The 13,617-nt window shown below is 42.7% G+C and overlaps 1 protein-coding gene across 4 annotated transcripts; it reads right to left on the bottom strand.

The window, feature by feature from the left end:
* Nucleotides 1-530: 530 nt before the first annotated feature.
* Nucleotides 531-12,317, bottom strand: LOC111839644 (solute carrier family 2, facilitated glucose transporter member 3-like). Of its 4 annotated transcripts, none has more exons than XM_072705635.1 (11): nt 11,856-12,317; nt 11,170-11,295; nt 7,965-8,066; nt 7,609-7,769; nt 7,268-7,508; nt 6,845-7,007; nt 4,813-5,000; nt 4,431-4,535; nt 4,161-4,259; nt 3,795-3,998; nt 531-3,608 (listed from the first exon to the last, which is right to left on the bottom strand). In XM_072705635.1, the coding sequence occupies exons 2-11, from the start codon at nt 11,182-11,184 to the stop codon at nt 3,330-3,332; spliced, it is 1,557 nt and encodes a 518-aa protein (XP_072561736.1). In that variant the 5' UTR covers nt 11,185-11,295; nt 11,856-12,317; the 3' UTR covers nt 531-3,329. The 4 variants fall into 4 exon arrangements, with proteins under 4 accessions (XP_072561736.1, XP_023659495.1, XP_023659494.1 ...); XM_023803727.2 differs by having other exon boundaries at nt 11,170-11,277; XM_023803726.2 differs by having other exon boundaries at nt 11,170-11,262.
* Between the last annotated feature and the right edge of the window lie 1,300 nt (nt 12,318-13,617).

The following is a 13,617-nucleotide window of genomic DNA, read 5'->3' as shown; positions in this document are numbered from 1 at the left end:
CTTCAATCAACCAGAGAGCTAATTCAACTGACCTGGATTTCGCATTTATTCTTCTATTAACTGATTTATGACTTGCAATAATGACAGTGATAAGAACATAAGTAAATGAGAACATAAGAACATACAGTAAGAGAGTTACTAATGAGAAGCCATTCAGTTTAAAATGTTCTCCCGCTAATTTCTACCTATGGCCACGAGTTCTAGTATTTAAACTAATATTGAAATAGTCATTTGGCTGAACAGCATCCAGACCTGTTAGAATCTTATAGACCTGAATCATATCCCCCCTTAGTCTCCTTTGCTCGAGGCTAAACAGATTCAGTTCAGCTAACCTCTCCTCTGCCACAGATGGGCTCCCCTGCCCCATAGCTTCATGACCCACTGCAGGATGGATGGATGGATGGATGGATGGACATGCATTAACTTAATAAAGAGGAGAAGAATGTGTCACAGTCTTTTTGTTAGAGACTGGATTTTGTATATTTTTAAGTGAGTACTGGCACAAATACAAGAAGGTGCAGAGTACATGGTGAGGTTTTAAAAGGTTTATTCTCTTCGTGTAAATAAGCAGCACATACACATGTGCTGAAGTCATCAAGATATAGCACAATATGAGACAGTGTCCACTGGTACAGAACACAGTCATATAGTGGCACTGTATCCGTTTATATTCTGTTAAGGGACGCTCTCAAACGAGGCAGGTCCTTAAAAGAAGGAGACGCCATACTTTGACTTTGCCACACCAATACTCCAGTGTAACACCCAAACATTTGCAGACAAAGTACTCTTAATCACTTTTCAAGTCAAGAAGTACTCAACAGCATATGACCATCTACTAAAATCTACACGAAAATACGGAAATCACAGCAGTTACATATTTCCACAAATACAAAAGTTTACAGGTGCTCACGGCAGACATTGTGACAGAGGGCATGTAGAACAACTCAACAGCATCGCAAAGCCACCCCACTCACATTGAGTCGATTGCATTACAATTTCGTTGTTCAAGTGACAATAACAATAAATATTTATCTCTTATCTCTCTCTCTCCTCCTATCGGCACCTCCTTTATTTACCTATATTGTATTTTAATGTCATGTTTACTATGTGTTATCTACATTTTATCAGATTAAATAAATAAAATTTATTATAGAGACTAACTTTTAACAAAAATATTAGTTCTTCGAGGCCAACATATTATTCTGTCAAACAAAAAAAACATCAAATATATATTTTTTCATAAAATAACTTTTGGCTTCTAAAGGTTCTATGCATTAAAGCACTGCTGGTCATTTAATAAAAACATCTATTTTGGTTTGAATAGGTTCAGCTGAATGATAGAAGCTGCTGCTTACTCTGAATGCTGGAGCCCTGTATCTGTAGGCAGCCCCACTGCTATGTTATACTTAAGCTGTGTGGAGATTTTACATACATTCTGGTACTAAAGTACAAGGGAAAGGTTTCTGTATATGTATTTTATTCTAAAATCTACACTCACTGGTAATAACATTTTGTGCCATTTGGCCATAAAGGAGCATTTCTAAGTTCTTTAGAGTAACCCTCTGAAAATTAAATCTATATGGTAAGTGAATGAACACCACTGTGGAAAAACGCAGCTAAATCTGAATGGACAAATTTACTGCTGATGTGGTGACAAACCCGCACTCGTGCATTACTGGCTTTGGGTGGTTAAAATATCTGATTAAATGTGGAAAAACACAACACATATGAAAGTCACTGACACATACACTGTAAGAATGAATCTCCCAGGACAGCGTGCGTGTTTGCAAAGGTGCTTGGGAAATACATACGAGGCAGTAATTCAGACTACTATTACTTAAAAGCCTTTCGTAACTTAAAATGTTCGTAAGTCATTATTCAACATAATTTTAAGGGTAGACGCAAGTACAAAGAACTAGGATGCTGGGAGTCCGCACGCTACGCTGCTGCGCGGTGGGAGTAGCGGCCAGAAGTCGTACTAGACGGAATTGGTGCGCAGAAAAAAAATTGATGTTGCGGACAGGAAACGGGAGCCTAATGAACACAATTTGGACTTACAGTCCTCTTCATTTGTATGTCTGAAAGTTCGTAAGTAAAGGAGCGTCTGTAATTTTAAGTAAAGAAAAGAAAAGAAAATAACAAACAGCATCGATTGTCACGGTTCTGGACGACACGGGAACGGGAACGAGGCATCGCAGGCACAGAAGAAGGGTGGACAACCCACTGGCGGCTCCAGAACAAAAAGGGGTTTATTAAGGAAAACGGAAAACACAAGGAAGGGCTAACAAAACAAAAGGACCACGAGGGGTCGAAAACTAAAAAGGGATTAAGTAACAAAACTAAATAACAAAACCTAACTACACAACTAATACGGGGAATCGCAGAAACAAACCATGAAACACAAACAATACAAATTAACTAACACGCCATCACGAACAACCTAGACAAAGACAATGAACCACTGGGGAACTGAACACAGGCAGGAACTAAAATACTAATGGGTAACGAGACTAACACAGGACAGGTGAGGCTAATTAACAAAACCAAGGAAACAGGGCACAGGTGAAACTAATGAACTCAAAAGGAACTGAAAACAGGGAAACTAATAACTAACCAAGGAAACAGATACTAACACTGGGGAATCTAAACAGGTAAAGACACAAGCAGAGGGCATAAGGAACAAAACCAAGAACCATATACAAAATCACCAAATACAATAACTAGACAAACTCAACTGAAACACTAGGGAGCAAAATACAAAAACAGGAGGCAGGATTCAAACATAGGACGGAAGGGTACTCAAGACAGAAGGGTACACAGGACAACCACATGCTCTACACATTGAGCCACAAGACCAGACAGGTAACAGGAGAGAACAAAGACTAACAAAGAACAGGATGACCAGCAGCACCTGCTGGTCAAACAGGGAAGGGACACGGAAGGACCACAGTGGGGGGCTGACCCTGACAATCGATCGCAGTGAGCTAATGGATATGTTGGTGTTGCTGATGCATAAAATGTTGTGATAAATGTAACTTAATTATAAATTAATTTACACTTGTAAATTAACAAAACTCAAACTATATGTACACATTAAACACAAAATATAGTCACAAATATTTCTCATTAAAACACTAGACTATCCAATCTGCACATATTGAAAGCTGAACTCTTTTCTCTTCCACTTATGCATGTTTAACATTCAAATTCCACGCACATTTACGCAAAAAAAAAAAAAACGCAAAAAAACAAGCAACAAAAAACGCACATATCTCCAATCCTCGTTACACTGACTGTCACCTTACGGGCCTGACAGTAGACTGGCTTTCCTATGTGTTGCTACTGGGCTTCTGAGGTGTTTCTGTCATGTCCTCGGCTGGTACATTCTCTAAGGGAACCTTCTCCTTGGTAGGAGAAGCGGACAGGGTGGATTCATCCTGCTGTGGGAGGGGCTGGCCCAGGCTGGCGGGGTTGGCGGACCCACTGAATCCACGGGCGATGTCTTCGAAGGTCCGTCCTTTAGTCTCAGGAACTCGGAAGAAGGTGAAGACAAAGAAGATGATGAGAAAGATCATGAAGATGATGAAGACGTAAGGGCCGCACCATTCCTGCAAATAAGCCACGAAGAGAAAGGAACAGACAAAAACGAAAAGGGTTACAGACACAAAACGTCTGCTTAAGCAAACTAGCTTTCAGAAGAACCAGGACACCAGACACATGAATGAAAACACTAGTCAATAAGCAGAATGTATCAGTGAGTGAAAATGACTGAGAACGTGCGAACGAAAGCTCACCACCAGCTTGGGAAAGCTGATTCCTACAAGGAAGTTGGACGTCCAGTTGGAGCAGCCAGCTACAGCCATGGCGGCCGGTCGAGGCCCCTGGGAGAACAACTCAGCCACGATGAACCAGGGAATGGGCCCTGGCCCCATCTCGAACATGGCCACGAAGGCGAAGACTGCCACGATGCTGAGGTAACTCAGAGACGCTATGTCCTTCTGCTCAAAGAAAGGCACAGCGATGCTGTTACTTCCGCAGACGTGGGGCTACAGCAGACTCGCTTTTAAAGTTAATGCAGGGAGAACAATGTGATGCATTGAAAATAACAGAAACTAAGTAAAAATACATTGCAGTATAGAAAAAGATGACAATTAACCCACCAATAGTAATGCAATAGTAAGAAGCAGGGCGCTGACTGCCATGCCAGCCAGGCCGAGAAGATGGAGTGTTCTGCGACCCGCCCTCTCCACAAGAAACAGCTGGCAAGCGAAGAAGGAGCAAAGAAAAACATCCAGAGACAAGATTTATTCTTTACCTTTAGTCTTGCCATCACACTGCACGTTTTGCCGCATTGGGAATGACTCTGAGGGATTCGGCAGTGCATAGAACAGGGTGGTCAAAGACGACAGGACGGCAGTCTGCATCCGTACCGATACCACGGTGAAGACGGTGTTGACCACCCCGGCTCCGATGGTGGCGTAGATGGGTTTGGTCACTCCAGCAGACTCAAAAATACCGGTTGAGTAATAAAAGACCTGAGAGGCGGAGGATGAATGGAGGGGAGGAAAGAAAGAAGCAGAGGAATGAGGAAAAGGAAACATGCGACCTGTTTTATCCAACCTGCTGTCGACTTCTTTCCCAGTCAAAAGCCTTTGCATTTGCTTTCAAACTAAATTCATCTCAGGTGTATAGCTGTAGGGTTAGACGTCTGAAATGTACTCTGTCCTTTGGTTTAACTGGTCTATCTCCCTCCAGAAAACAGGTACATCCTTAAAGAAAGTGGCATTAGTCTTGGGTGACGGACGCACTTACGGCATTGATCCCGGACAGCTGCTGGGAGAGCTGCAGCATGATGGCGATGACGATGGGCTGCCGGTATAGCGGGGAGCGGAAGAGCTCGGGTATGGTCACCTTCTTCTCCATGGCCATCTTCATGCTTTCCTCCTTCATCTCCTGCATGTCCTCGCTGACATCCTCACAACCGCGCAACCTCACGAGGGCTGAGCCACAGCGAGAAGACAGGAGGCAGTTACCACACACTCAGAGCAGGGACTCAGACCCAGGAGCCAACTATTTCAAAATGAAGCAGGATTACACAGAAAATCAGCTGTTATCAATAAGAGCAGACAGCCCTGACTCTGATAACTGGGAATGAGTGCCCAGATTCTGCTATTACAGTCATGAATGAGTTTTACACCCCCCAAAAAGAAAATTTAACAACATAAAAAGGTTTTAAAGTAGAATATGAGCAAAAAGTTTATTAAAAAAAAAATTATATCAGAGTCCCGTTTTAAGATGTCTGCGCTACCTTTACAAGTCTGCTTTTTGTGTTCCTTGTGATGTCACATTTGTCTACAAGAAACCAAAAGGACACAGATACCGCTGAAACTTTCCTTAGGGGATAAACAAACCCGACACTGATCTAAGGAGAGCAATACTTTTCACTTAACTTCATTCCAAAAGAGGAAGTAAACCAGCATTCAGGCATGGCATCCCAACGGAATAATTTGGATTCGGCATTCCAGGCAGGGCATTCACACAGGCAAGGTGGTTCAACTGGGCTCTAGGCACCAGTTTCAGGTTGGAAATTTCAACAAGACAAGGCATGTTCATTGACAGGTAGGGTATTCAGAGAGAAGACATGTGACCGTGCATTCAGACATGGCATTCAGGTTGGGTGACATAGAGTACCAAGGGCATTCATTCAGGCTGTGCATTCAGACAACCTCAGCCAGCAGATTCACTTCAGGAATATTGCCAACCGTTACCATAATAGTAACAATACAATGCTTCTTTGATCTTTCTTTGTCATGAACCGTGTACTTCCTAGATGTAACTCCGCCCTTAACAGGAAATAACAGGAGTTGGGGGAAGGGCACACAACAGAAACAGGAAGTGATTATACACAAAGCTCAGCAGTTAAACATAAAACAGCATACATGGTCCCCATGACAACATCAGGTGAAAGGTCGTTTTCTTAAACTACTGCAGTGTCATAGAGTTCCTATAGACTCAGGGGGATTACAGCGGTTATATAGATCTTTATTGTCCAGAGTGTAGTTAAGCTAAGGAAAACTGCCCCAGGCTCTTGGAATCGAGAGAATCAGCAAAAGTTCTTTGCCTTTTCCACTGGCAAAAAGTACTGGTGCACTGCTGGGGACCGGAACGGCTGCCTTATCCCCTGTGCCTGAGATGGGGGCCCGGGTCAGCAGAACCATATCCGGACAGATATATGGGGCTGGAGGCCATTGATCATGGCAGTCAAAAGCAAAAATAAAGTTTGGATTTGATTTGTTTTTGGTCATGTGAATATTGAGAAAACCATAGCTAGAGTAAAGGTATATTTCACATGAAACAAGGCAACTACCCTCCACACTATTATCACACAGTTAGAATATGGAAAATTTCCAATTAAATACCAACAAGGCTTGTCTGATGTCAGAGCATCATGGGCACAAAAACAGACTGCTGCTTCATGAGGGATATTTATCAATGAGTTTTAAGCATGTTTGAATCTCTGCATTTGGCAGAGGCTCAGAATATGTGTTTTCAAATGTGTTTCCTTAGAGCAACAAAAACTGACATTTTCAAAATATTATAGCACCAAGTGAAAAGCAGCTACCAGCCATCATCATTGACTTACTGTCCTACGAGCTTCTCCAAATATCTGTGGTGACGACAGAAGGATCACATATATACACAGAAATTACTTAAAAGCACGTTTGTACTCTGGATGACAGTGAGTTCTGAGATGTCGATAAGAATTCTGAATAAACACAGTTGGCCAGTCAAAAAATCGATTGAGAATCTCAAAGGCAGCACCGGGCAGGAAGTGCAGGCACACCTTTGCGAGCGAGTTCCTCCTGGTTCCTGTTGATGAGCAGGAATCTTGGACTCTCGGGACAGAAGGGAAGCAGTAGAGTCTGGATCAGGGCTGGAATAGCAGTCAGGGATAGAAGCACCGGCCAGAGCATCTCCGAACCGAGCAGGGCCTCCAAGCCGAAGATCTGCGGGCAGAACGGGGACGTCTGATGGGGGCCAAAGACGGAGGGCACCGGGAGCACCCTGAGGTTTGGGGGTCTCCATGCCAACAGACCGCACCTCTGGGTCAGTCTCCGCTATACACAACAGACTTCAACATGTGCCCTTATCAGGTGGAATGAAAAGCTGAATTTACACCAGTCATTGCAGACCAGGAGAAAACATCAGACATCTAAACAAAGAATCACCAGTCACTCTGTGAAGCTGCACCGCATGAACGCCGCACCTGCGCAATCAGGATCCCCACCACGACTCCCAGCTGGTGCAGAGTCCCGAAGGCTCCGCGGAGGGCGGTGGGGGCCACCTCACCCACATACATGGGAGTCAGGCCCGTGCACAGGCCACAGAACAGGCCAATCACCAACCTCCCTGCTATCACCATCTCGAAGGAGGCGCAGAGAGTGGACAGCCCCATCAGGACTGCACCAATCAGGGCCAGGACATTGATAATCAGCATGGAATTCCGCCTGGGGATACAAGGGGACGGACGCAGAGGCAGGATCTCAGACGTGGTCTGTGTCGGATATTATCTGCAGGTTTACGCTGCCACATGAGGGCGCCACTTACCGGCCGAAGGTGTTTGCCATGACGCCCACACTGAAGGATCCAGCCATGCCGCCCACGCTGAAGATGGCCACTGACAGGCTCCAGATCAGCGTGCACACCCCGGGGCTGATGGGCTGCCCATAGCGCCCCACCCAGGTGCTGTTGAAGAAGGCTCGCAGTTTCTGAGGTGCACATACAGACTGACACTCAGCGCCGACCGGACCATTCAGCAGAATAAACCAGCTTAATGGACAGAGCATAAACACCATCTCTGAAAGTCTCCCAGAATAAAGCTAAGACATAATGCATAGCAAAAACAGGAAAACAATTATTATTATTATTATTATTATTATTATTGGACAGAAGGTGAACCTCACCTGCTCAGGGGCATTAATGACCCCAGTGTTGTAGCCAAACTGCAGAGAGCCGATGACCACGATGGAGACAGAGAAGACGAGGTAGCACGTCACCTGCTGTTTCTGGGAATTCATGGGGACCAGGGGGCAGGGAGGCATTCAGACAGAATACAGAAGTGTTATATTACAGCTCACTACAGCTGACCAAAAAAGTATTACGCAGAAAAAAAAATAAAAAATTGTTGGGGGTTAGCTCTGTGTGTTGACTCCAAAGGTTGCTGGTTCAAATCCCTGGGTTGGCAGAGTGATTCCACCATTGAGCCCTTGAGCAAAGGCCCTTAACCCCAAATGCTCCAGGGACTGGCTGCCCCTACATTCTCCTCTACGCCAGTTCCATGAGGCGGCCTCCTGGGATGCTCTTCCAGCTGTCCTGAAGGAGGTCCCACATACGTCCTGAGCACTCGCTGGCTGCTTTTCCTTCACTCTCTGGCCAAACTCCTCCAAAACCATTCCTACGATGTTTAGGTCAGGTGACCAGGTCATGTGATGCAACACTATCACTCTCCTTTGGAGGCAGTTTGGCGTGTCATGTGACTGGCACTGTGTGTACATACAGCTCTGGAAAAAATTAAGAGATCACAGTAAAATGTTCAGTTTAATTTATTTCTCAGTTCATGGGTATGCACCTGTGTAAAACCTTTTTGCAAACTCTAGTCTGATTCTTCTCTGTTTCTCGTTGATGAAGGGCTTCTTGCTTCATGGGTCTTCAGTCCTGCTTCTAGAAGCCTGTTATGAACTGTCCTAGCAGTGCACTTCACGCCACTTAATATTTCCCATTCTTTCTGAAGGTCACTTGAGGTCATCCTCTGATTTATGAGCCGCTGCCGGCTGAGGTGACTGTCATCTCTGGCATTAGAAAGTCGCTCTAACTACGAGTATCTCCTGCTTCACCGTTTTCTTGTGTGCTGCAGTCTGAGTAACTTTGATCCTGGAAGCAGCCTGCTGCTCAGTGTAGATGTTTTACTTCATTGCCGCGAGGCCTTCTACTATAAGGTGAGTAACATGGCAGAGATAGAGACAAATTCAAAACAAGTGTGTGCAGACATTTGACTGGTACTATATAACACACATATTGATTTCACAAAAATTATTATAACACCATATTACAATGAATAAGCAACATTTGGAAAGCATAGCATATATAATATGTTAATGGCGGAGTAGAGAGTTGCCAACACACCGAACACATCAGCGCTCTCTCATTAGCTTATTCATTCACCTTCCCCGCTTAGGCCCCGCCCTCCTGTCCTTGCTCTGTCTGCCAGCTCAGCATGACTCACTGAAAATTATATCAATACAGCCGGCCAGCCTTGGAAAGGATTTTGCAAACATGCATCTGTTAAAAATATTAACCAGCCAAATTATTTATGCAAAAACTTCTGAAAAACTTTATCTCACAAACTGGTATGTATGTCATTTTAAACGTGTAAGGATACGTAGCAGTAGGATTTCCCGTGCTCATGTTATAAGATGCTTAACTAAGTATTTAATACTAAGGGTCTTTGTTTTAGTTGTGACCAATCAGTTCCAATGAAGATTTAAAATTCAGAGATTTATTTTCATTAATATCAAAGATTCTTTTGTTTACATTTATAAAGCCCACTCCAGAATGTTCCGTTTTCTTTGAAAATTCATAGCAAATATGTTAAATAACAAATGAAGTGATTTTTGAATTACGATCAGAATCAATGGGTGTTTCTTAAAACCAAGAATGCAAAGATTGTTCTCGTGGTCTTGGCAAGACCGGTCTTGCTAACTTGCCTTCCAAGAATGAACTTGGGGCTCAGTGAATCATGGGATTGGTCTCATTCAGTGAGGATGCAACTGACGTATCTTTGATATTTGGGGTGGAGCAAGAGCAACATCCAGGGATTTTTATCGTCCTCTGTACTCATGTTCTTAGTATTGGACCTGGTCTTCAGCAGTGGCAGACGATGAACACGAAAGACTCCACACTGGTGACTGCTTACAAACTGGTGGCAATTTAGCAACCTGGAACCTGTGCTAATGGGTCTAATTAATCTACTTCAATTTAATTATGCTATGCCAGTTATGCAGGTACAAATCAGAACTGTCATTATTTCAGACAAAATTCTCACTATCAGAAATAAGATCACCAATGTCTAATAACAAGCAGCAGGTTATTCTAGTTACCTAGTTATGCTATTTACCCAGTTACCTTGTCCGAACATCACATTATAAATGTATTGCTACTTAATGGATGTTTCCAAAGTCTATTAAGATCGACTCCCTACTTAGCAAGTAGAATTAGGCATCTATCCACTCAGCTGCAGTTATAAATGAACATGCATCACTTTAGTATCCATTCCAGCAATCAGTTCAGTCCTCGATAAAGTGCCGGAACCATGTCAGACATAGTTTTTGTTCTTCTAATTCCAGTTCAGGACCAACTGTTGCCAAGTTTACAGAACATCACGAGCACCCAGACACACGATTCATCACGTAATGCACACAGTATAAGTGTCATGCTGAGCCAATCCAAGAGCCAGATCAATAGCATCATTACATACCCACATACATTGCATACGATTCTCACTTTGTACAGCAGAAATATCTTTTCAGTTTCTCTGAACTTAACCTGCTGTCACAGTTCTTGATAGTAGACTGTATAACACCGAAAAACACCGCAGTCATATTTTTAAATATGTTTTATGTATTTATTAAATAATTCTACTACAGTTGACTTATTCACCTCCACTAATGCAAATCTCTAAGAGAGTGACTTATTTGTTATCAAAAAATACTTAATACTAATCATTAAAATGAGAAAAAATGGTCAGGGTCTGGTCATTAAGATTATCTGGATCCTGCACATGCAGTCATTTGTTAAATATGCTTCCCAAATCCTATCAGTTTGCTGTGTAGTATCTGGAGGGCTGATCTGAAAACAGATGTGAGCAGCGTGTACGACAATATCACATGGAGCGGCGGCAAATGAGGGGGACACACCCAGCAAACTGTACAAGTTAGTCTAACTTGCCCAACTCACCCTGTATCTTTTTCTGAACTACATTCATCCTAACAAAATACACATAACAAGACCATTGCATTGCAGTGGCTTATCAAAGAATGGAGCAAATTATTTAATGCAATAATCTAGGTCCTGAGAAAATGGTGAAGAAGAACAGAATAATGAAAGGCCTACCTTCTGGCCGTCCATTTTTACGGTTAAGTCTTCGGCAGCCCTAATAGCAGAATCCGGAATGTTCCCTCAGTGTGTTGTCAGAATCTCTCTGGCCTGTACAAAATCCAGCTGTGCATAAATACAGAACTTACCAAGAAATATTCCAGTGCAGGGTTAGAGATCCTGTCCAATTCATTCCAAATTTGCATCTACTCTTTATATTCATAGCTCAGTAAGATCAATAATAAAATAAAAATATTCTGTAAAGATACCGATATCACTGAACACCAGTTAAATATGATTGATAAATGTTGGTGTTAGAATGAGGCTGATATCTGTGGTCCAATATAAACAAAAATGATTATTAAATTATAATTCATGAATTAATATGAGCAATATACATTCGTGATGATTTGTTATGATCTCAGATATGACACGATGTCTAATATCACATATTACTGACATTTCTCAATTATTTCTATCCGTAGAATATTTATGTCATATTTTACATTTCAAGCGTAGCTATGACAACCGAAATACATAGTCTACATTTTTCACATGCGCCGCAATTCAATCTTGTTTTTATGATGGCATACCTCGGTAAAATAGGCTACTCGGTTTTATTATTCTTTTTAATATAACGTATATGTATTGTTTTGGTAAAAATTCTAGCCATGGTAATATTCTGTTTAATATTCTGCACTCACTGTATTTCGTGAAATGTCTCCGAATGCTGAATTCTTGTCTTTTATAATCCAGTCTGGCTCAGTACTGTTACCAAGCAGCGATCGCCTCTCAATTAATCCAGTCGCCGACCGTCCAGCTGCACGTACCCCATGAAGAACCTCGATCGTTTCCCAGTTGAGCAAAGGAGCCCCCAAAGCGACACGTACGCATCCTATTTTTTCTCTGAATGCCCTTGCCCAGTTTTGCAGAGCATCCCGTGACATATATAGTGTTACGTATTACTGCGCAGTCACCCCCCTCATCAAATCTTCATCTGGGAATCTAACCCTAGTGCGTCCCCCTCGATGCCCTACGCGCGCGACCTTGAGGACAGCAGTGATGGATTTCTGATTTTCGGCTGATTTCCGTCACAGACACCTAGCGAATAGTAAGCCAGGCTTCTCACTGACTGATACTATTCATACGTAGTCCTGCCATTTCAGCTGATTTGCAACATGTGACCAAATATAGCCTGACTCAGACCCGCTGCTTTGCAATTTCCCCAACGATTACGACTTACATTCAAATATTAGTCTACTTTTAACATAATGCATAAGAATATTTAATATTTTAGCGGGCTGGGTCTTATAAACCATTTCATAATGATATTAATCAGCAATGTCACTCGAGTTTTATGAAAAGGGTGACCGAGCCTTTACTAGGGGCGTCTAATGGAAATGGCACTTTATTTATACTAATTAGTGCACATTTACACGTCCCTGATTCAGTACAAGCCGCAAACACAGACAGACAGACAGACAGACGCACGCACGCACCCAGGTGGGTACCCTAGAACGAAATATCTGTATAAATATACATTTCGGGATATCTTTATATCATCTTATACATAAAAGTATGAATTATGCTATAGTTATAATTATCCGTGTGTGTGTGTGTGTGTGTGTGTGTGTGAGTGACTGGTGTGTGTGTGTGTGTGTGTGTGTGTGAGTGAGTGTGCAGTGCGATGGGTTGGCGAACCATCCTGGGTTGTTCCCTGCCTTGTGCCCGTAGCCTCTGGGATAGGTTCCGGACCCCCCACTACCCTGAACAGTATAAGCGGCTACAGAAAATGGATGGATGGTGAACAGGAATGAGAGCGGATCAGGACCGCGGCTCGTGGACAGCTCCCCGCAGGAGTGCAGAGCTGCATCGCGTCTTATTCAGCTAAGCCTGTATCTCTGGGCGCAAGGAAGTTTAATAGACACGTCAATCATGCCCTTTTCTTCATTTTGCTACCTTGTTTAGTGTGCTTTTTACCTTTACACTATATAAAGTCGGTCTGTTTTTACTGTAAATAAAATTCCGTTTCTTAGGGAAAATTATCCTGCTTCCGTTTCATCTGCAGTGTCATCTGCAGCTAAATATCACATAAAATGTTAGACACCACTACAAGGTTATAACGCTGAACTGCGGGACAGAGTTGTCTTTTCACAAAAAAAGTAAATAAATAAATGTGTATATTTTTGTGATTTGTTTCCTTTTATTGCACGATTGCATCTGCTGAGCTTCAGACTTTACTAGACCGAAAACTATATACAGTGACCGTTCTATGCCAAGCAGCTTGGCGGTAAATGATACTCCCAGATAAGACTCAAAGACTTTAATGACACCACGACGCTACACTGAGGCAGATCTGTTTTAGAACTGTTTTATTGAACACGTATTTAATTATTTGTTTGTTTAAAACAATCATCCATCACCAACAGGAGTTGAAGTAAAATACCAGGCATTTGTTCTTACCCA

The sequence above is a fragment of the Paramormyrops kingsleyae genome, chromosome 23 (genome assembly GCF_048594095.1).
Source record: "Paramormyrops kingsleyae isolate MSU_618 chromosome 23, PKINGS_0.4, whole genome shotgun sequence".
Classification (NCBI taxonomy): domain Eukaryota; kingdom Metazoa; phylum Chordata; class Actinopteri; order Osteoglossiformes; family Mormyridae; genus Paramormyrops; species Paramormyrops kingsleyae.
The sequence above is the reverse complement of the archived record's forward strand: the minus strand, read 5'-3'. Positions and strand labels throughout refer to the sequence as shown.